Source organism: Benincasa hispida, chromosome 2, assembly GCF_027475165.1.
Source record: "Benincasa hispida cultivar pf3 chromosome 2, pf3_genome.v1.1, whole genome shotgun sequence".
Taxonomy (NCBI): Eukaryota; Viridiplantae; Streptophyta; class Magnoliopsida; order Cucurbitales; family Cucurbitaceae; genus Benincasa; species Benincasa hispida.
This window is the reverse complement of record NC_143479.1, coordinates 49,495,898-49,518,815: the sequence shown is the minus strand read 5'-3', so window position 1 is coordinate 49,518,815 and position 22,918 is coordinate 49,495,898. Positions and strand designations below refer to the sequence as shown.

At 34.9% G+C, this 22,918-nt stretch overlaps 1 protein-coding gene and 1 pseudogene across 2 annotated transcripts; both read left to right on the top strand.

Moving 5' to 3' along the window:
• The first annotated feature begins 533 nt into the window (after nucleotides 1-533).
• On the top strand, nucleotides 534-3,081 carry LOC150037971 (uncharacterized; annotated as a pseudogene). The gene is made up of 2 exons (XR_016527815.1): nucleotides 534-1,306; nucleotides 2,274-3,081. The product of XR_016527815.1 is annotated as an uncharacterized LOC150037971 (transcript).
• A 4,388-nt stretch (nucleotides 3,082-7,469) lies between these two features.
• TRO (histone H3K4 methyltransferase TRAUCO) lies at nucleotides 7,470-10,857 on the top strand. Its single transcript, XM_039022421.2, has 2 exons — nucleotides 7,470-8,747; nucleotides 10,329-10,857. Exons 1-2 carry the CDS (start codon nucleotides 7,724-7,726, stop codon nucleotides 10,604-10,606), a joined length of 1,302 nt encoding a protein of 433 aa, XP_038878349.1. The 5' UTR covers nucleotides 7,470-7,723; the 3' UTR covers nucleotides 10,607-10,857.
• Nucleotides 10,858-22,918: the final 12,061 nt, after the last annotated feature.

The window sequence follows — 22,918 nt, the reverse complement described above, 5'->3', positions numbered from 1 at the left end:
TTCGTTCATTCTTCAGTTCACCGTCAACCAGACTTCCGCCGTCGACGCTTCGTTCGTTCTTCAGTTTGCTGTCGACCAGACTTCTACCGTCAATGCTTCGTTCGTTCTTCAGTTCGCCGAGGACGCCTAAAAGTAAAGGTTCGTTCTTTAGCTCATCATCAACTGTAACATTCGTTCTTCTTCTTCAATTTGTTCTTCAGTTCAAATTTTGATTTCCATTTCTTTTTAGTTTTAAGTTTTCAACTTTTCATTTTCAATCTCTGAAATTTCCATTTCCTTTGAATCTTTGATTTTAGGTTTTTTATTTTAATTTTTAACAGTGATAAGTTAAAATTTTAATTTCCATTTTCATTTTTTCTCAGTTCTTGTTTATTGTACAACTTCTGGCTTTGTTCTTATTTAAATGTTCTTACTTCTTAGGAAATTACTTGCCCCCATGTTTCTGATTCTTATAATGGATCTCTATCATAAAATCCATTTTTGGCATGGTTGCAGATTTATGTCGATTTGGAATGAATAGTCTAGTAAGATAACATAACAAACCATCAAATCTGGCATCTTCATCAAGTCAAAGTCAATCATCAAATCCTTCCATAAACTCATCCTCCTCCATTGTTGAAGATGATACAAAACCTCTTTGGAAATATGTGACCAAAATTCAAAAATTAGGCGATGGGGGTGGAAATTTCTATTGGCAATGTAACCTTTGTAATATTTCAAAGAGGAGCTCTTACACACAGGTTAAAGCTCATTTATTGAAGATAAGTGGTCAAGGAATTGGACCTTGTTTAAAAGTCGTTTCTTCTATTTTGAGTGAAATGCAAAAATTGGAAGAAGAAGTAAAGGCTCGGCTAAAAAGAAAAGGTCCAAAGAATGTTCCCTTACCACCTTCGGTCATAACAATTAGTGGTGTTAATGTCAGTAATTCTCCTATTACAAGCAAATTGGACTTTGAGAAGAAGAGAAAGTATAGTAATAGTGATACAAGTGCAATTGAAAAATCATTCAACAATGCATCACGAGACCAATTACATTCACTAATTGCCAGAATGTTTTATTCGGTTGGTTTGCCATTTCATTTAGCGAGAAATCCACACTTAGAGGAGTATTTGCTTATGCTGCAAATCATTTGTTGTCAGGATATTTGCCTCATGGATATAATATGTTGAGGATGGCTCTTCTTCAGAAAGAAAAGACAAATATTGAGCGGTTATTGATTCCAATTAGAGATGGATGGCATACTAAAGTGAGTATTGTGAGTGATGGATGGAGTGACTCACAAAGGAGGCCTTTGATTAATTTTATGGTAATTTCAGAAGGAAAACCTATGTTTCTAAAGTCAGTGGATTGTTCTGATGAGACTAGAGACAAGTATTTCATTGCAACTTTGATTAAAGAAGTTATTAATGAAGTTGGGCATGAGAAAGTGATTCAAGTGATAACTGACAATACTCCTGATTGCAAAGCCGTAGGACAATTTATCGAATCACAATTTTCCACGATTGTATGGACACCATGTGTAGTGCATACCTTGAACCTTGCTTCGAAGAATATATGTGTTGCTAAGAATGTTGAAAACAACCAACTTATATATAAGGAGTGCAGTTGGATCTCGGATATTGTTAGTGAAGTCATGTTTGTGACAAATTTTATTATGAATCATTCGATGCGGCTTGCCATGTTTAATGAATTTGTATCTTTGAAATTGCTTTCTATGGCTGAAACACACTTTACATCTATTATCATCATGCTTAAGAGGTTTGAACTTATTAAAGGTGGTTTACAAGCCATGGTCATCAATGATAAATGGGTAAATTATAGGGAAGATAATGTGATAAAGGCAAGACGTGTGAAGGATTTGGTGCTTAACGACTTATGATGGGACAAAATTGATTATATTCTTGCCTTCACTGCACCTATCGGTGACATGATTAGAGCTTGTGATACAGATGCACCTTGTCTACATTTGGTGTATGATATGTGGGATGAAATGATTGTAAAGGTGAAGGCAACTATTTATAAGCATGGAGGATTGAAACCAACTGAACCTAGTGACTTTTCCTCTTTTTATGACGTGGTGTATAAAATTCTCATTGATCTTGGAATAAAAACAATACTCCACTTCATTGTTTAGCACACTCCTTGAATCCGAGGCACTTAATTACACTATCTTGTTTATCTTTATACATATATATATATATTGTCTATCTTATATTCTAACCTTATAGATTATATTTTATAAGAGTTTTAACGTTATTTAAACTTCTATTTAGGTACTACAGTGAAGCATGGCTTTTAGAGTCCCCTAATCGAGTGTCCCCACACCAAGATATCGAACTATCTCAAGAGAGGATGAAGTGTTTTAAGAAATATTTTAGTGACCCTGGGGATCGTGCAAAAGTGAACATAGAGTTTGCAAACTTTTCTACCAAATCTAGAGATTTTAGTGACCCTGATTCCATAGCTCAAAGATGTATCATTGATCCTATAAGCTAGTGGGCCACATATGGTGTCTATGCCCCAATGATTCAACCAATTGCATTGAAAGTACTCAAGCAACCTTCTTCCTCTTCCTGTTGTGAGAGAAATTGGAGCACATACTCTTTTATTAACTCTCTCAAAAAGAACAAGTTGACACCTCAACGTGCAGAAGATTTGGTATATATTCACAGCAATCTACGCCTTTTGTCAAGGGGTACTCTAGAATATTCAAGAGGGGAGGCTGAAACATGGGACATTGCTGGAGATAGTTTTGATTCTTTTGAAGATGTTGGTATGTTGGAGTAGCCAATTTATCTTTAGATGAACCAGAGTTAGAGGCTGATGTTTTGGGAGATCATGATGGTGGTGAAAGTGATAATAATGTTGATGATGATGATGTTATAGAGATTTAAGATTTGAGTGTTTCAAGTTTCTCTATTTTCTAGTCTTTATGTTAATCTTTATGTTACTAATTTAGTTTGTTCTAAGAACTTTGTAGTGGGACAAAGTGATAATGTTTCAAGTTTCTCTAGTTTGTACTAAGAACTTTGTAATATGTATTTCGTTGATTAATTTTTATGTTATTAATTTGGTATTTTATGTTTTGGTGTATTACATTTTAGTATCTTTCTTTATGGTTAAATTTATATATATGAAAAAAAATTAAAAATGGCATATCTGTATCTTAGTTTTTTAGAAATTCACGAATCGCCATATCCGATCGTATCCATATCGATATCTATGCTTCATAGAAGAAAACCTAATGGACCTTAGAAGCTCCAACGATACGAGAGTAATTAATTAAACTATTTAATTAAATTAATCAACATTCATTAATTGAATGTCACTCCACTAAAGATTTACAACTGCACTATTCACATTGTAGATATATTTCTGTGTCCATGGATATAACTAACACCAGTAAGTTGATCCTTCACGAGTTGCTCGTAACTACAACTAAGCCAAATTGCCGTTTTACCCCTCAACTCACTCAGGATTAAAATCGAGTCTCCTATGGTCATTCTATGAAATATTAATCTCTTCAATCAATGATGTTATAAAGAAAGAGTAATCATTTCTCTGTCCGATCTTACCAAACTCTTTGTATAGGATGCCTCCACTCACATGTCTCCACCTGAATGATTAAGATCAAATCATTTGTAATACTTTACAACTATTGTGACAATTACAAATTGGGTCATATCTGTAATATTACTAGGATAAGGCACCCAACCCCATTTACTATAGATCATTCAGGTTATTACTTAAACATGATTCACCTGTATGTCAACCAAATATATGTTTAAGTTATCTTGTCTTGACTGGTAGGCACAATCGTTTGAGTCTAGTTCTTAAGCGAAGGAATCGCTTTCAATGAAAATTTCTCTTTAGCAATCAGCCAAAAAATAACCTTTGATTTTTCTTTAATGGATTATTATGTATACAATATAATCAACCAGTATTTCTAATAACATATAATTCTTTAATGGATTATTGCATATATAATATAATCAACCAGTATTTCAAATAACATATAATTCCGAGGCTTTAGGACATACATCCCAACAATCTCCTACTTACACTAAATCGGTGAGACATAAGTTGATGAGATATGTACCTAAAGCATATTCTTGCTCTCCCAGTTGCCCTAGCACACTTGAGACATGTCTCATAGTCCTAGACATTCTAGGAGATCCTTTTACACTTTAGCCTAGAGAATCCATTTATATAAATCAAACTGTTATGTCAACAAATATCATTTGGTCACCACCAAGATTTTTTTTTCCTCGTTCTGTTTTATTCCTACAACTTGGCATTTACTATTATCCTCAAACTTAGTCCTTGCACCATATTATCTTATAAAGTGGATAGACTAATGCATATTTGAAACAACTTTCAAATATTTAAGGATATACTTGACTATGCAAAATATTGCTTCATAAGCAAAAGTATTTTCTTGTAGTCTAATTTACACCACTTAGGATAAAGCATGGATTTCTCTAAATCCTGTATGAAACAGTGTATCCCGTAAAAGATCAAATCTTCAAATTTATATACCGCGTCTCATTATTCATAAGTTTTAATTTTCAAACTCAATGTTCATACCATTGATTTAATCGATATAAGTAACCAATTGTATATTAAATGTTAATTAAGTCTCATGTAAGATTTACATCTCCTCAACACTTCAGGTATCTTAGGCAACTTTTCCCTTAGACATGCCAACTTATAGAATAGTACTTTACCATTCCATCTAAAGCTATTACATCGAACATTAAACTACAACTTTATAAATGTAAGATGCATGAGACAAACTTAACGTATGTCCTCAACATCTATATGTGGACATTTAATATAAAAATCATTTCAAATCAACTATTTGAAATTGGTTAAATAGTCAAACTTTCACAATGATCTCTACTTCATTCATATGAGTAAATATCAATATATAACAGATAAATACCCATTTTTCATTTTCTTGTTTGTACAAGAATAACGTCATTGATCAAAGCCATTGGTTATGATACTATATCAAACCCTTATTCTCAAAGATCTTAACAGTGAGATTCATTTCTTAAATGAACATCCTAGTTTTGCAAACCTTTTGCAATTTAGTCTTTGAAGTCTGCTCAAATATGTGTAGATGCATTGAACTTCATTTCATAAAAGAGGTTATTCATTTTTACATATCTCATATGCAACAATGAATCAAATAATGCATAAAGACTCTATTAAAATAACTAATGAGAAAATTGACTCATAGTCTATTTTCACCTACTGGTTCTACTGCTGGTTTTCACCTTACGCCAAGAGTCTTACTTTGAAGATCTCTATCTCCAAGTTCTACACTTTCAAGTCTCCTTTTTGTAAATCCATTCATATCCTTTAGGTTTGATCCCATCAATGAAAATTTACTGAGATTAAGTACACCACATCATAATTGGTTAGTAATTTCCATTCATCTATAAAATTTACTGAGATTAAGTACACCACATCATAATTGGTTAGTAATTTCAATTTATGGTGTTTAATTGAGATTTTCATACTCCAATCTAAATCGGTTTATTTCTTCATAAATGCAATTATTTAGATAAAGTGATTATCAGTCCAACCCTCACTTTTTAAACTGATATTTTGGGTCTAGAATAAGAAAAAGTATTGTTACAAAATTTTGGGTAAGTTCGTGAGTGATTTAGATGGGGTTGGTTAATTGATTTTCAATTGCAGTGTATTTGTTTAGTTAAGTGTATTTGTTAGGCGTAGTTTAGAGACTAACTACCGTATATTTGTAGGTCATGTAAATATCTTATTGCTAAAAGCTTTCACAAGACCTTTTATGACTACAAAACCCTTATCCAAATTATAGTGTAACTAATTTTTTTTGTACATTTATTTTATTATAGATCTTTATTTTGTCCTAAAATATTTCCCCTATTTTAAATCAAAAAACCATATATTTTTTTTCAAATATCAAAATTAATTTTCTTGACTTATTTTATGTTTTTATATTTTGATTTTTAATTAGTTTAGAAAATTTATACAATCAAATATAAGATTAAAAAAAATTAAGTTATATTAACCCAACAACGTTGCACGCTTTCCCTCCATCTTCTTCTTTGCATCGATGGCTTCCTTAAAATAGTAGAGTGAAGAGTGAAACCAAATCAATTGCATTTAAATTACTAAAGTGAGAAAATTATGACTACGGTGATAGATTCAGAGACAATAATTCTATTCACGACAACACCATTGCTAAGTTTGTGGTCCACGAGAATATGTGACGGAGAAGTTGAGATAGAAGAAGATGGAACTGCAGTGATCAATGGTGACTTTGAAGGAGCAGTAAGTGAGGTCGGTGGAGAAGGAGCAGAAGTCGAAGCTGGTGGTGAAGTTTTGGTAGAAGAAGAGGGAGCCACGCCCAATGGAGCAAGGGATGAAGACAGAATTGAAGTCAAAAGTGTCACAATTGTGGGCTGAGAAGCTGATTTTGGAGAGAAAAATTGCAACAACTTGGTTGGAGAAGAGATCGGTGTGGTGCTCACAGCTTGACCAAGAGAGACACCGATAGTCTCTAGATGTTTGTTTTAATTACATTGTAATTATAAACATTTCTTAATAAATCAATTACAATCTCATTTATAAGGCTGGGGTAGTTTAAATTCGTTTGATCATTTTTACGAATGAAATGTTGATTTGCTATTTATACAAATAAAAAGTTAAAATTTGTTATTCCTCTTGTTAGCCCAATAAATTTTTATTAGATTGGATTTCGATTTTGGGCCTAATTGGGCCTCTTTTACTTATTATTTATTTGTCCTCCAATTTTTCAATTTTATTTCATTTTTTATTTTGAACTAGGCACTTTTGTTTTTCTCAAATTAAAATTTGACGATTTTTTAGATTAAAATTTGATATCTTCATTTTTAAAATAATAACAAGGGTATTTGTTTTAAATTACAAAATTACTTGGAATATTTTCAAATATAGCAAAATATTACTGTTTATCAATGTGTATCATTGACGCTAATAGATTCACTATAGACCATGAAATTTTATTATATTTGTAAATAAATTGACTTATTTTCTTATATTTGAAAATAGTCATGATAATAACGAAATCTTTTTCTATATAATAAACGTACACGCATCATACGAATTAAAATACTAAAAAATATTAACAAGTCATTGTCCATTCAAATTTAAGAGTATATGTACACTATTGGTTCAAAATTAAGGGTATATATTCTATTGGTTCCATTCATTTTTTTATTGGTTCTTTTAGTAAAAAATTGAAACCAACCAATCAATATGTTCAATTTTACTCTAAAAACCCAAACCAAACCAGTGAACTGTTTTGATTTGTCTTTTTTTTTGTTATACTCTTAATAAATAGTCCTATAGCTAGAGGATTTTTACCAAACTATAAGAACTAGATTATAAAAAAAATTCAAAGACCAAATTTATAATTTAACCAAAATTAAAATTATAGAATCTTTTTGAATTCTGTAAGAGAGGGAGACTTGAAAAGGTATCAAAAAATTTATCCCTTCTTTGCCCTATCTGAGACTCGAGTGTCTAATTCCAATTCCAATCCCCTTCTTCATCGGACCCTTTCATGGTTCTTCCAAAATTTCCCCCAAATTCTCAAGCTTTCTGTTTACAGAAACGTATGTGAACGAATCTAATCTTCATTCTCCGCCTACTCCCCAATTTTCAAACCCTATACGAGCTCATCATTCTCATGGATTCCCTCCGTTCCACTTACAGAGACGAAGACGATGAAGAAGACGAGTCCGTTCGCCCTTCTGAGATCGACCCACCTGAGCTTGCTGATCCACCAATGGATGCCAATGTTAGCGGCTCCTCAACTGACCCCCAGGAGAGTACCAGACAAGACCCACCTGATGCCTCTGAAGAAATCTCCGAAGAGGAACCTGCCTCTGATGACACTGAAAAATCGGCTAAATTAGCAAAGTCACCTGGGAATGACGAAGATGATGAAGACCCACCTCCGAAAAAGCAAAAGCAACTGTCTTCGCTTAACCAGCCTGTGGAGGAGGACAAATCGCCATTGCCCGAATCGAGTTCTGCTAAAAACAACGGTTCCGCCAATGGCAATGCTGCTCCGGTAGCCACGTCTTTGAATCCGAAGAAATCGAAGAAGAAGAACAATAATGTTTGGGTTACGAAATCGACCCGGAAAGGGAAAAAGAAGAACAAAGCCAATAACAATAACAATGCTCCAACTGAGGACCCTGTGTTGATCACTCCAGTTCCGAGGTTCCCTGATAAAGGGGATGACAATAACGATATGCAAATATGTTTGTCAAAGGTTTACAAGGCGGAGAAAGTTGAATTGAGTGATGATAGAATGAGTGCTGGTAGTACAAAGGGGTATAGAATGGTGAGAGCCACTAGAGGGGTGGAGGAAGGGGCATGGTATTTTGAAATCAAGGTGGTGAGCTTGGGGGAGACCGGGCATACTCGGCTCGGATGGTCGACGGATAAAGGGGACCTGCAGGCTCCGGTCGGGTACGATGGGAATAGTTTTGGGTATAGAGATATTGATGGAAGTAAAGTGAATAAGGCTTTAAGAGAGAAATATGGAGAGGAGGGATATAAGGAAGGTGATGTCATTGGTTTCTACATCAATTTGCCTGATGGGGCTTCTTATGCGCCCAAGCCACCACATTTTGTTTGGTATAAGGGGCAGAGGTACATTTGTGCTCCTGAAGGGAAAGAGGAGCCGCCTAAAGTAGTTCCTGGTATGTTAAACTGCTTTACTAAATGCTGCCAAGTGATGAATTCTATGTTCAATTGTCTTTTTAAGTGAAGTGATTGAGTTTCTGCTATATGTTCTATGCAAGCTCTATGAAAAACATTGCAACTGCATCTTGATTGTTATAAAAATAGTTCATTTACTCTTGTACTTTTGATATGCTATATTCTTTTTCAATATTCAATTGGTTGTTGGAGTTAGTTAGGAAAAATGTTTTGGTTCCTAATGTTTTTCTACTTTTAGAATTTCTTAGTGTTAGCCAGTCCTGCTGCCCTGTGAACAATTGATGAGAAGAAAGAAAGTCTTAGTCCATGAGGCAAGATATCACTGGCTGGCAAGCAGGGCTGAGGTTTCAGCCAATTTGTGCAATTGGTTTATGATGAAAAATAGTTTTTATTGTCATTGTTACTCTTTTATTTGAAGCTTGCTAGTAGCTACTGGGTTCCTCTAGGATTATCATGTGTTGCGCATGGTTGTGTTTCCATCTAAATTTGAGTCATTTGACTCTGACATAGTTCGGGCAGGGGGGTGTTCTGACCATTCCTTGGTTGCAAGAGAAACCATTTCACTGCAAGAACAACTTGAGAGACAGCAAAGAAAAGTGACCTATAAAAATAGGATGCCCAGATCAATAAGTTAAAAAATTCATAAACGTGTGCAAATTTTGTAGGAAAAAAATCTCTGAAGTACAAGATATTGTAATAAATACAAGGTGCATGCTGTTTCCACCTTATTTGATACTTCAAATGTCTGCAATTGGTTGTATTTGATAGTAAGTGATAAAACTCAAGCCAACCGTTCAATCCACTCATTCCAAGATGAATAAACGCTCCAAAGAAGTGGGTCAAGGGAGGGCACACATAAAAGTCCCTAACAGAGTAGTCCATTATCCGTGGACTGGGAGAAATCACCCTTTTGTCCCAACTTTGCCTGGCAAAAATTAGGCTTGAGGCTAAGATTGCCCTGTTGACCCTCTACAATGCGTTGTCTTAACTCTTAAGGTTGACTGGACTGTCAACTGGGCCATTTGGGAAGTAATTTCCCCTACCACCACCTTATGTTTGCACGCTCCAAGTTCGAGCATATATGGGGTTGGGAGAGGAGTTAGCTCATTAACAGTAGTGCAATTAAATAATAGAAATGAAGGACTGCGAGGGGGCTGTTTGGTCAGGAGGGTGCAGAGGGGTTAGTCCATTTGGTTATTTTGTCATTAATGAAGGAGGTTGCATTTCTTTTACTTGAATTGAGTTGAGTACTTGAATTTGCATCAGTTGGGTGCTGATTTGTTTTAATTTCAGCACTAATCACTCCCAAAATTGGAGCCTGTCTGTCTTTTGGGTCACATCTATTATCATCTAATAACCAACCATTTTCCACGTTATGAATCAACTGTTATGTTGGTTATATATTGATTGATTGAGAATTCAGGAAACTAGAGATAGATGCCCCTGAACTCTGTTGTGTTTTTTCATTCTCTTTTCCTTTCTCCCTTTTCCTAGTTCAAATCTTGATTGAAATATCATCTCCTTTATGAAGTTGCATGATGTGTCCAACATTCGTTATGCAGGAAGCGAAATTTCGTTCTTCAAAAACGGAGTATGCCAAGGGGTTGCTTTTACGGATCTGAACGGAGGTCGCTATTATCCTGCAGCCTCCATGTACACTCTACCTAATCAACCAAATTGTGTTGTCAAGTTCAACTTCGGCCCTGATTTTGAATGCTTTCCAGAGGACTTTCAAGGTCGTCCTTTGCCACGACCCATGATCGAAGTACCTTACCACGGATTTGACAGCCAAGTTGAGAACGGAGTTTCGACTGAGAAAAACACAGTAGTCACCAAGTAGTACCATTTTTTAACCACACCAACCACTTTTAGAGGACTTTCAAATGTATTGTTAGTTCATGTGCATTAGGATTGATAGATGGGAAGATGACTGGTGTAAATTTTTCTAGTTACCATCAGCAGAAGAGAGCAATTTTCTATGTGAGATTTGTAGAGATAGACAGTGCATGAGCCCAACAAATATTTATATAATTTGTTTGGGTTTCTTCAGGATCCATAATTCAAATTTGCATTGTTTATTTGATTGGAAAATCAATTATTTCATTTCATTTTGTTCTGAACAACTAACACAGCAGATGAATAAGTTCTTAAGTTCTTGGAAAGTTAATGATTTCATTTCATTTTGTCACAGAGATTTCTCGTCTTTTTTAGAAATGTGCTCATGTTGGTTAACAACATATTAATGCTTGAGGAATGCGTCAAAAATCCACAATAGAGTATTTTAGTACTCGTAGGTAACTATTTGATTTTTTTGTTATTTTTTTAAAAAAATTAAGTAAAATTTCTTCTTCGTTATCCACCTTTTACCAATGGTTAAAAAAAATAAGTCAAATTTTAAAAATTAAAAAAAATAATTATTAAAAAGTTTGTTTTTGAAATTTGGTTAAGAATTTTACCATTGTAATTAATAAAGATGCAAATCATTGTAAAGAATAGGGAGAAAGAGACTTAATTTTGAAAAACCAAAAACAAAAAATGAAATGGTTGTCAAACGGGCCTTAATTTTATTATCTAAGATAATTTTTATTATTTTTTTAATAAGGTTAATTGGATTGAGAAGATGGATAGTGATATGCTAGTGATATTAAATTTCTATCAACATTTTTCATGAGTTCGACATCTTTTTTATTATATCTTTAAAAAGTCCATGAAACATACAAAAGAAGTAATAAAGTGTTACTAATGTTGATAGGAGTTTCAAAGAAAGTATAGAAATTGTGTAACAACTATTTGAATTATTAGCACCTGAAATCTTAATTGTGACATAACTAAACTAAAATAATTCATCCTTCTCCTTTCCTTTCTAACTATTATACTCTTAAAACTATTCATTATACTTTATTTGGTGTCTGGATTTAGAACCAATTTGATTTGATATTACTTAAATTATATTTTCTTGTTTGGATGTTTAAGAGAAATGAAAAAAAAAAAAGTTTAAAAACATTTGTGATCCTTAAATTTAGTTTAAATTCATTCAACTCAGGTTGTATGTGATTACTTATTGAGATTACTTTACCAAATAGTTTAAAGTCATTCAAACTCATAGTTTGATCACGGTAATGAGATTACTTATGGGAAATTCAGTCATATAGCACTAAATAAACTTTCCTTTAGAAAAATAGCAAATCGCATAAATATTTTGAATTATAGCAAAGTGGTTCCTCTCACGTACTCCTGATTTTTTAAAGTTCTAAAATACTCTCACTATAATTAGATTTTCACTTTTTTTTAATATCGACAAAGCATCCATCGTTTTTGTATTCGACAAGTGTTCATCTTCTAATGTTGGGAAGTAGATGAAAAACACATAATTGACAACCTAAAACCACAAATCTCCAAGAAACATACCAAATGTAGCTCTAACAAAAACCTATACAAAACCTGTACAACGCTAATGAAGACAGGGACCAAAAAGACTCAAGCCAAAAGAATGGTCGAGTTGATTTCCCTCTGGTATTGGACATGCGTCAACTAGGGGTGAAAACGGTTCGATTCGGTTCGATTTAATAGTCAAACCGAATCAAATCGAATTTTTTAGAATTTGAAACCGAATGACATTTTTAAAAAATCCATGTTATATTCTTTTTTAACTAAAAAAACGATTCGATTCGGTTTAGTTTTAAATTTGGTTTTGTTCCTTAAATTAAAAGGTTTTAAATTCGGTTTTACTCTTTTTTTAAAATATAAATATAGATATATATTAGTTAAAAACGGTTCGGTTCGATTTTTGAGAATGAAACCGAACCGAATCAAATTATTTCGGTTTCAAAATTTTTTCAAACCGCATTTTTCGGTTTCACTGAGTTTTCGATTTGATTTTTGCGGTTTGAATGACCACCCCTAGCGTTAAGGTCACCGCTTTGAGTGGTGTCGTCATCATGGAAGTGAAAAACGGAGAATCTTTTAAGGTTGGATTTGAATGGATCACAAATTTTGAGAAATTTCACGGGAGGTACTAAAACGAGTGAACCATAAATAGATCAAAGTCGAAAGGAATTTGAATGTTGTGGACTAACCATGAAAATTTTGTAATTACTCTGACGTGTATGCAGTTGGATAGGTTGTATGGTCGAATTGCAGTCTGTGCAGATTGGTAAGTTGTTTTTATTATTACTATCAACTTTTATTTTTTCAATATTTTCATATACATAAATTAAGTAAAAGTATACTTTATTTGGTATTTTCACCTCACATTTCAAAAGTTTTGATCAATCTTTTTTGACGTTGAAGATTTTGTTAGTTAAGATTATTTTAAAAACGAACCGATCTATTTTTGTTCCCATTAAAAAATATGTGATTTTTTTTAAAAAAAAATCAAAATGATTTTTTAAGATATAGTTATTTTGATTTCTTTTCACTTACTCCATAATTTTAAGTTTTGATTTTTATAGAGGATATTTGAAGAACAAAATAAAAATACATATAATAAAAATACATATTTTTTAAAGCCATAACAAACTAGATTTTATTGATATTTAAAATATATTTTATTTATAAAAAAAAAAAAAGGATTTGATTCATCCTTCTATATCCAATTTCCTGAAAAACTAAAATGTGATATAAACATTTAAAATAAATGGTTGACCTCACAATACAAAAAAATATATGATGATTGACATTATAAAAGAATAAATTACCATTTAAAATAAATGGTTGACCTAACAACACAAAAAATATCTAATGATTGACATTATAAAAGAATAAATTACAGTGTAATTCTTCGAACTCCAAAACTGAAAAAATAAAACCCTCCATTGTAAATTAAAATTGATTGACGTAAAAAGAAATTAATTACTGTTCGCACGAGGTTTCCGGAGAGAAACGTGTTTCGTGGAGTTGAACTTGAGTTGGTGTTGATGTTGGAGTTGATTTGATGCGATGTGGTTCGATCTCTAATATTTGATCCTCTGATTCTATCTCAGTTGGGTGAATATGCTTGACTTGGAAAAGAAAAGCACCGAACGTTCTTGTAAGTCTTGGAAGCTTGGAGTAGAAGTCTTGGAAAAGTATTTGTGTCTTCAAAGGTCTTCTGCCTTATAGGAGTGCAGCTTCAGGAGTATTGGAAGCTTGAAGTAGAAGTCTTGGAAGAGTATTTGTGTCTTCAAAGGTCTTCTGTCTTATAGGAATGTAGCTTCAGAAGTCTTGGAAGCTTGAAGTAGAAGTCTTGGAAGAGTATTTGTGTCTTCAAAGGTCTTCTGCCTTATAGGAGTGCAGCTTCAAAAGTCTTGGAAACTTGAAGTAGAAGTCTTGAAAGAGTATTTGTGTCTTCAAAGGTCTTCTGCCTCATAGGAGTGCAGCTTCAAAAGTCTTGGAAGCTTGAAGTAGAAGTCTTGAAAGAGTATTTGTGTCTTCAAATGTCTTCTGTCTTATAGAAGTGCAGCTTCAGGAGTCTTGGAAGCTTAAAGTAGAAGTTTTGGAAGAGTATTTGTGTCTTCAAAGGTCTTCTGCCTTATATGAGTGCAGCTTCAGGAGTCTTGGAAGCTTGAAGTAGAAGTCTTGGAAAAGTATTTGTGTCTTCAAAGGTCCAAGTATTTGTGTCTTCAAAGGTCTTCTGCCTTATAAGAGTGTAGCTTTAAGAGTCTTGGAAGCTGCCTTATAGGAGTGTAGCTTTAGGAGTCTTGGAAGCTTGAAGTAGAAGTCTTGGAAGTCTTGGAAGAGTGTTTGTGTCTTCAAAGGTCTTATGCCTTATAGGAGTGCAGCTTCAGGAGTCCTCTACTTGTTAGTGAATTCTCTTTGGGTCTCTTGGTTGTAGAAAATGCTGCCCTTACAAATGAAGAGAACTTCTCTATTTATAGAGTTCTCAGGTGGGCTTCGTGGGCTTGGTTGGTCCATGGGCCTGCCCCTTGGGCCCAATTAGTTGGTTTTGGGCCTGATCTGGAATTTGGGTCAAATTCAACTTTTTTTTGCAGTTTAGACTTTAAGCCTAAATAGTAATATCAAATTGGACCAATTTAATCTCATCTGATTCATCCGCATGATGTCATTGAAACTTGATTCAATTCGGGACATGTGTCAACTTCTAATTGGACCCAAAGTCAATGATTTAGAAATTCATCATTAATTTAGCAAACGACGTGGTGACTTGTGATTGGTCCAAAATTTCTCATTCAACAAATGCCCCTTTTCGAGATTTATGTACGTATATGGGTGGATGAATCTCGAAAAAAATGTAATTTGAGATCAAAGTATGATTTTTTGACTATTTTAATTTGATGCATCATCATGATCAAAATATGAGAATTTAGCTCAAAATTTTGATTTGAAATCTTGTTCGTTTGACACACTATCGCTAAGTAAACTTTAATTTGAACTAAAGAAGAATTTATGTTCCACTTTAATTGCAAATTTAATTTAATTCGAATTCGGAATAGAATTTGGGGTGAAACTGAATCTTGATCAATTTTGGTTTGAGATAAAAATTTGGGATATGCTCAATTTTACTTGGAAATGAGTATAAAAACTAAGGTTGATTTAAATTTGAGATAAAATTTAGAATATAGCCAAATTTTGACTCGTCATTTTATTCATAGCTCAATATCAAGGTTAACCATTCGAATATTGATAAAATTTGGGATATGGCCAAATTTTAATTTGGAACGGATTTGACTTTTATCTCACTCGATTTGGCTGGCTTGAATTTAGAATAAAAATTTGGATTAAAAGCTTTAGATTGAGATTTGGAATAACAGTTGATTTTAATTCCAATCTGAATGGAATATGAATTTGAACTTAAATGGAAGAGATTTTGGAGAGCCAACGTATTTGGAAGACAACCTTACTAGCGAGATCAGGCCATTACTAGCGATACCAAGCCATTACCAACAAGATCGTGGGAAAGAGCGAGATCAGCGAGAGCATTTCGTGCAAGATTGTGGGAGAGAGCGACACCAGCGAGAGTGAGATTTTGGAGAGAGCGAGATTGTGAGCGAGAAAGTGGGAGAGAACGAGAGTGGAGAGAGCGAGATTTTAGAGAGAGCGAGATCGTGGGACAGAGCGAGATTGTGAGCGAGAAAGTGGGAAAGAGCGAGAGTGGAGAGAGCGAGATTTTGGAGAGAGCGAGATCGTGGGACAGAGCGAGATTATGAGCGAGAAAGTGGGAGAGAGCGAGAGTGGAGAGAGCGAGATTGTGAACGAGAAAGTGGGAGAGAGAGAGAGAGTGGAGAGAGCAAGATTTTGGAGAGAGTGTCCGACACTGAAGAGAGCGAGATCGTGGGAGAGAGCGAGATCAGCGAGAGGATTTCGAGCGAGATTCTCCCTTTTTATTATTCTTATTATTATTATTTATTATTAATATTTTTTTCTTTTTTTTTTTTATCTCAGGCAACCGTCTGCTTTGTGGCTAGCGATACCAGCCTTAGCGAGATTTCCTTCTCCATACTGTTGGCTTATGCCAGATTCTCTCAAGTCGTAAGCTTAAAACTCCTCGTCGTTGAATTTGGGATTCAAAACTCCACCGTGACCCCTAATTCTGGCAGCCTCCAATCGAGCATGATCTTTTTTGTTGACTCTTAACTAATTTCAGCAAGAATCGGAGTTCCACAACAAAATAAACAGTATTCAGTTCGAGTAACCCGTGATTTTATTAGATTTCAACTTATTAGTAGAAAAAATCCCATCGAACTTAGATATATAAATACTGGCAGGACGCATGCTCTTCTTCATCTTGTAGTGTGATCTCCTTCGTTCTTACGTCCTTTGCAGTTTGAATTGTGATTCTCTTTCGATCTTACGTTCTTTACATCCTTTGTCAATCGGACTCGGATTGCAAATCAGCCTTGAATTGCAGTAGGAAGCTGTAAGTGAGGAGAAGGGAGAAAGAAGGAAAGATGGGGAATTAAGGCTTCCCTTCCTTTTTTGTTTTCATATATATTTTTTTTTTTTCTTTTTTTTTTTTTTTTTTTTTTTGCTCTCTTTTTTTTATTATTATTTTTTTTACTAACTTGCCCTCCTACTATTTTTTTGTAGGAGTTACGGTGCAACCAAAGGAGTACAACAAAACAAGTTTTTTTTTAATCTCATCGACCCGTCTTTGGTGCGCTCGTGTATCCTGATCGTCATGGGAGGGGCCCCGTAAAGGCTTACAACTCTCCCATTCGATCACCTTAGGTGGATCCCGTAAAGGTCTACTTCGTAGCACCATTCGTACATCTTGATCGTCATAGGATGGGCTCCGCAAAGGCTTACAACTCTCCCATTCGATGACCCTAGGGAGGATCTCAAAAAGGTCTACCTTGTAGCATCACTTGTGTATCCTGATTGTCATGAGAGGGGCCCCACAAAGGCTTACAACTCTCCCATTTGATTACCCTAGGGAGAATCTCGGGAAGGTCTACCTTGTAGCGTCGCTCGTGTATCCTGATCGTCATGGTAAAGGGCCCCGCAAAGGCATACAACTCTCCCATTCGATCACCCTAGGGAGGATCCTCGAAAGGTTTGCCTTGTTATGTTACTCCTTGATCAAAATTTGAAGATAAGGGAAATATGCCATTGAGTATTTGAAGATGAGGCAGATATGCCATTAAACCTTGAAGATGAGAAGAATGTGCCATCAAGATTTTGAACGGAGTCAGGTTGGCTAGAGTCGATCTCGCGTACAAGGCGGAGCCAGACGGACCAGAGTTGTCCTCGCATATGAAGTGGAGCCGGATGGACTAGAGTCGTCCTCGCGTACAAGGCGGAGCCAGACGGACCAGAGTTGTCCTCGCATATGAAGTGGAGCCGGATGGACTAGAGTCGTCCTCGCATATGAGGTGTAACCACACCCACATTTTTGGAGAGGAAGCGAAGTTACACAAATTTTAGAGAAGTGGTGAAGTTGTACCAATATTTTGGAGAGGAAACGAAACCGCACCACAACTTTGAAGATGAAGCAAAGTCGCATAATCAGTTTTGAGATGAAACAAAACTAGGCCACGACTTGGAGATGAAGCGAAGTCTCGTCATTAGTTTGGAGATGAAACGAAGCCACGCCATGACTTGGAGATTAAGCGGAACCGCGTCATTAGTTTGGAGATGAAACGAAGCCATGCCACGACTTGGAGATGAAGCGAAGCCGCGTCGTTAGTTTTGAGATAAAACGAAGCCATGCCACGACTTTGAAGATGAAGGAAAGCTACGTCATTAGTTTGGAGATGAAACGAAACCACGCCACGACTTGGAGATGAAGCAAAGTCGCGTCATTAGTTTGGAGATGAAACGAAGCCACGCCACGACTTAGAGATGAAGAAAAGCCGCATCGTTAGTTTAGAGATGAAACGAAGCCACGCCACAACTTTGAAGATGAAGTGAAGCCACGTCATTAGTTTTAAGATGAAACGAAGCCACGCCACGACTTGGAGATGAAGCGAAGCCGCGTCATTAGTTTTGAGATGAAACGAAGCCACGCCACGACTTGGAGATGAAGCGAAGCCGTGTCATTAGTTTGGAGATGACACGAAGCCACGCCACGACTTGGAGATGAAGTGAAGCCGCGTCATTAGTTTGGAGATGAAGCGAAGCTGCGTCATGATTTTGTAGACCGAGTCATTGAAGATGGAGCCGAGCCATGCACACCGACCTTGAACTTGAAGATGGGGCGGAGTCATGCACATCGACCTTTAACTTGAAGATGGAAGTAGGGCCATGAATGCCAATCTTGAACTTAAAGATGGAAAGGCATCAACGAAACCTTTGAACTTAAAGATGGAGAAGCATCGATGAAGCCTTTGAACTTAAATATGGAGAAGCATCGACGAGACCTTCGCACTTGAGTTTGACAAAGCATCGACAAATTCTTCGCATTTGAGTTTGATGAAGCATGAAGCTTTGGCAGTAGGCTAGACTTTGTGATTTTGAGCATGAAGATGAAGCATCAATGGAGCCTCTAAACTTGAAGATGGAGGAGCATATAAGTTTACTTTTAAAGAGGAAGCGAAGCGCATTCCATGTGTGTTCCTTTTATTTACTGTGTTGGCTCCTTACGAGGGATGAACATCTTCAACCCATTGTGTTGCCCCCAATAGGGATGAACATCTTCAATCTAAAGTGTCATTCTTTGACGGGGATGATTAACATCAATCTTGTAGTATTATACTTAGGTGGTTGTGGTACCTCTTCTGATGGACTAAACTTAAATTTCTTTAAATTTCCTTCATACCTTTAAAGAAAGGGATCGAATCATGATGTAGTTCAAATTTTTTTTTTTTTAACCGGACTGAACTTGAAGTTTCTTTCAAGCTGCCTACATACCCTTCTTAATGATAGGAATCAAGTCATAATGTAGTTCAAAGAGATTTTTTTTTTCTTTTTATGCGCGACTGAACTTAAATTACTTTAAGTTGCCTACGTACCGAAAGGGATCAAGTCGTAACGTAGTTCATACAATTTTTTTTTGGGCCGTTCACATTTTAAGCTCATGTGGGCTAGGAGCATCATGCAGTTTAGGCTGTGCGATGAGGAGCTTCTTCATTTAAACTTTAGAAGCTCTTATTTCATCATGGTTTTGATTATCCTCTTCACTTGTAGGATTCGTTAATATGATGAGTTTTGGCTTCACTATCAAGGAACTTTCTGTACTTATGTCAACAGAAAATTTCCTCTTCATGCATGAATGGATACGACTGTGAATATTTTCGTCATTGTTTTCTTCATGGAATGACGTTGGCTTCAAGATTTTCATCCTTCCTTTACGTTGATCGCTTGTTGTCTTAAGACGATCAAAAACAGATGCTAGAGGTTGATCTTTCTTTGATGTGGATATACTTAGCCTTTTGAAGGCTGAATTTTGAGCAGAAGTAGTCGTTGGACATTGGTCTTCTTCTCCTACCGTGGCCATACTCAATCTTTGAAAGACTGAAGATCGAGCACTTGAAGGCTTAATACGATCGAAGACAGAAGTTCTTTGCTTCATTTCTTCGGAGTCTTTGACTTCTTCAGCAGTCACATGATTGTTGTCAACTTCCACTATGCCGACAGTGTGACATGCAATAACTTCTGATACTTTCTCTAGATGATTATTGAGAAAGCTTATTGGGAGAAATTCTGCCGAAGTTGCCGGCCGTCGAAATTGAGGGAAGTCTTTGTCTTCTTTCTTAGCAGGCTTAAGCTTTCGTGTCATCTTTTTGCCTTTCTTTTATTGAGTCTTGTTTTGTGTCGGAATTTGTTTGCACGAGGTTTCCGAAGAAACGTGTTTCGTGGAGTTGAACTTGAGTTGGTGTTGATTTGATGCGATGTGGTTCGATCTTTAATATTTGATCCTTTGATTCTCTCTCAGTTGGGTGAATATGCTTGACTTGGAGAAGGAAAGCACCGAACGTTCTTGAAGTAGAAGTCTTGGAAGCTTGGAGTAAAAGTCTTGGAAAAGTATTTGTGTCTTCAAAGGTCTTCTGCCTTATAGGAGTGCAGCTTTAGGAGTCTTGGAAGCTTGAAGTAGAAGTTTTGGAAGAGTATTTATGTCTTCAAAGATTTTTTGCCTTATAGGAGTGCAGCTTCAAAAGTCTTGGAAGCTTGAAGTAGAAGTCTTGAAAGAGTATTTGTGTCTTCAAAAGTCTTCTGCCTTATAGGAGTGTAGCTTCAGAAGTCTTGGAAGCTTGAAGTAGAAGTCTTGAAAGAGTATTTGTGTCTTCAGAGGTCTTTTGCCTTATAGGAGTGCAGCTTCAGGAGTCTTGGAAGCTTGAAGTAGAAGTCTTGGAAGAGTATTTGTGTCTTCAAAGGTCTTCTGCCTTATAGGAGTGCAGCTTCAGGAGTCTTGGAAGCTTAAAGTAGAAGTCTTGGAAGAGTATTTGTGTCTTCAAAGGTCTTCTACCTTATAGGAGTGCAGCTTCAGAAGTCTTGGAAGCTTGAAGTAGAAGTCTTGAAAGAGTATTTGTGTCTTCAGAGGTCTTTTGCCTTATAGGAGTGCAGCTTCAGGAGTCTAGAAAGCTTGAAGTCGAAGTCTTGGAAGAGTATTTGTATCTTCAAAGGTCTTCTGCCTTATAGGAGTGCAGCTTCAGGGATTTTGGAAGCTTGAAGTAGAAGTCTTGGAAGAGTATTTATGTTTTCAAAGATCTTCTGCCTTATAGGAGTGTAGCTTCAGGAGTCTTGGAAGCTTGAAGTAGAAGTCTTAGAAGAGTATTTGTCTCTTCAAAGGAAAGGTCTTCTGCCTTTTAGGAGTGCAGTTTCAGGAGTCCTGGGAGTCATCTGCTTGTTAGTGAATTCTCTCTGGGTCTCCTGAGTGTTGAAAATGCTGCCCTTACAAATGAAGGGAACTTCTCTATTTATAGAGTTCTCAGGTGGGCTTCGTGGGCTTGGTTGGTCCATGGGTCTGAGCCTTGGGCCTAATTAGTTGGTTTTGGGCCTGATCTGGAATTTGGGTCCAATTCAACTTTTTTTTTTTTGTAGTTTGGACTTTAAGCCTAAATAGTAATATCAACTTGGACCAATTTAATATCATCTGATTCACGCGTGATGTCATCGAAACTTGATTCAATTCGGGACATGTGTCAACTTCCAATTGGACCCAAAGTCAATGATTTAGAAATTCATCGTTAATTTAGCAAACAACGGTGACTTGTGATTGGTCCAAAATTTCTCATTCAACAATTACAAATCTTGTTTTTTTTGTCATGCCTTAGATTGAGTTATACAACATAACAAAAGTTGGTGAAAAGGTGAGATCTATTGCACCGAGAGGGAAAAAGAAACTTACTTACCGAAGGTGGCGTGAAGGTGGAGCTAGAGATAAAGACATTGGATTTTAAAATCGAAACAAGATTAAGGAAATTAAAAAAATAAAGGAAAAAATGAAGATATGTGATTTTAAAAGGTTTTTAGAATTAAAATAACATTGAGTTTAGTAATAAATAAATATAAGAAATATATAATTTTTTCCATTTTCAAATTTTATTTTATTTAAAAAGGAAATAATTTGGATTTATTAATTCAACATGTACTTTTATTTTCCAATATTAATCCAAAATAGAGAGTCGAGACCTAAAAGATGGGAGGAAAGATCTAATTGAAAACTTGAGTGGTTTCTTTTTTGAAATTGAAAAAAAAAAAACTTCAAATTAAATCTAAAATTTTGAAACAAAAAGATCAAATATATAGTAAAATGGCCAATTTATCTATAAATACACAAAATTTCGTGTTGTCATTTTGTTATATTTAAAAATATCTTTAGTGATTTTATTATTTAAACTAATCTCTCTTAGTGGTAAAGTTTACACGATATGGATTGAGATTAGGGATGACTTCTCTGTATCCATTCCCATTTCATTCTCCACCAGTGCAAAATTTATCAATTTCACAGGATCAAATTCTTTTTTCTCGTTTATTTTTTAAAAATATAATTAATTTAAATAATTACTCAATAGTTAAATTTCTCGACCTTTTTTTTATAGGATTGATTTCACTTACAATTTGAATTTAAAAAATTACTCAAAATTTGCAGCTATCAAATTACTTATATATAAAATCTAAATCTAAAGGTTTAATCCAAACAAGTTACCATTAAACAATCAAAATATTATATAATAACAAAAAAAGTTAAATCTTATATTGGTCCCTGAACTTTGAATAATGTTATATTTTGGTCCCTAAATTTTAAAAAACGTACTTTAGTCCCTAAATTTTGAATATTATTTTATTTTAATTCTTAAACTTTTAAAAATGATCGTTTAATCCTTAAACTTTTAAAAAGTGTTTATTTTAGTCAATAATATATTAAGATTTTATTAAATTTTTTACAAAATAGCTAAGTGACTTATATTTTTAGATGACTAGACTACCAAAGTTAGCTATGCTAAAAAATTTAGAGTTTCAGTTTTGAATAAATGACAAAGCGGAAGAATTTAAAAAAGAATTTTAGTTCAAAATTTTGGTCGTTTTGTATTTTAGTGTACATCGTTTGTTGGCATTTTATTTCACATTCATCTTACTCAATGCATCTAGAGTCTAGTCATTCAAAAATACAAGCTCTTTCACATTTCTATTGAAGAGTTAACATAATTTAACAGTAGAGACCAAAATAAATAATTTTTAAAAAAATTTAGGGAATAAAATGAACATTTTTGAATGTTTGGGGACCAAACTAGAACAAGATTCAAAGTTTAAGGACTAAAATATGATTTAAACT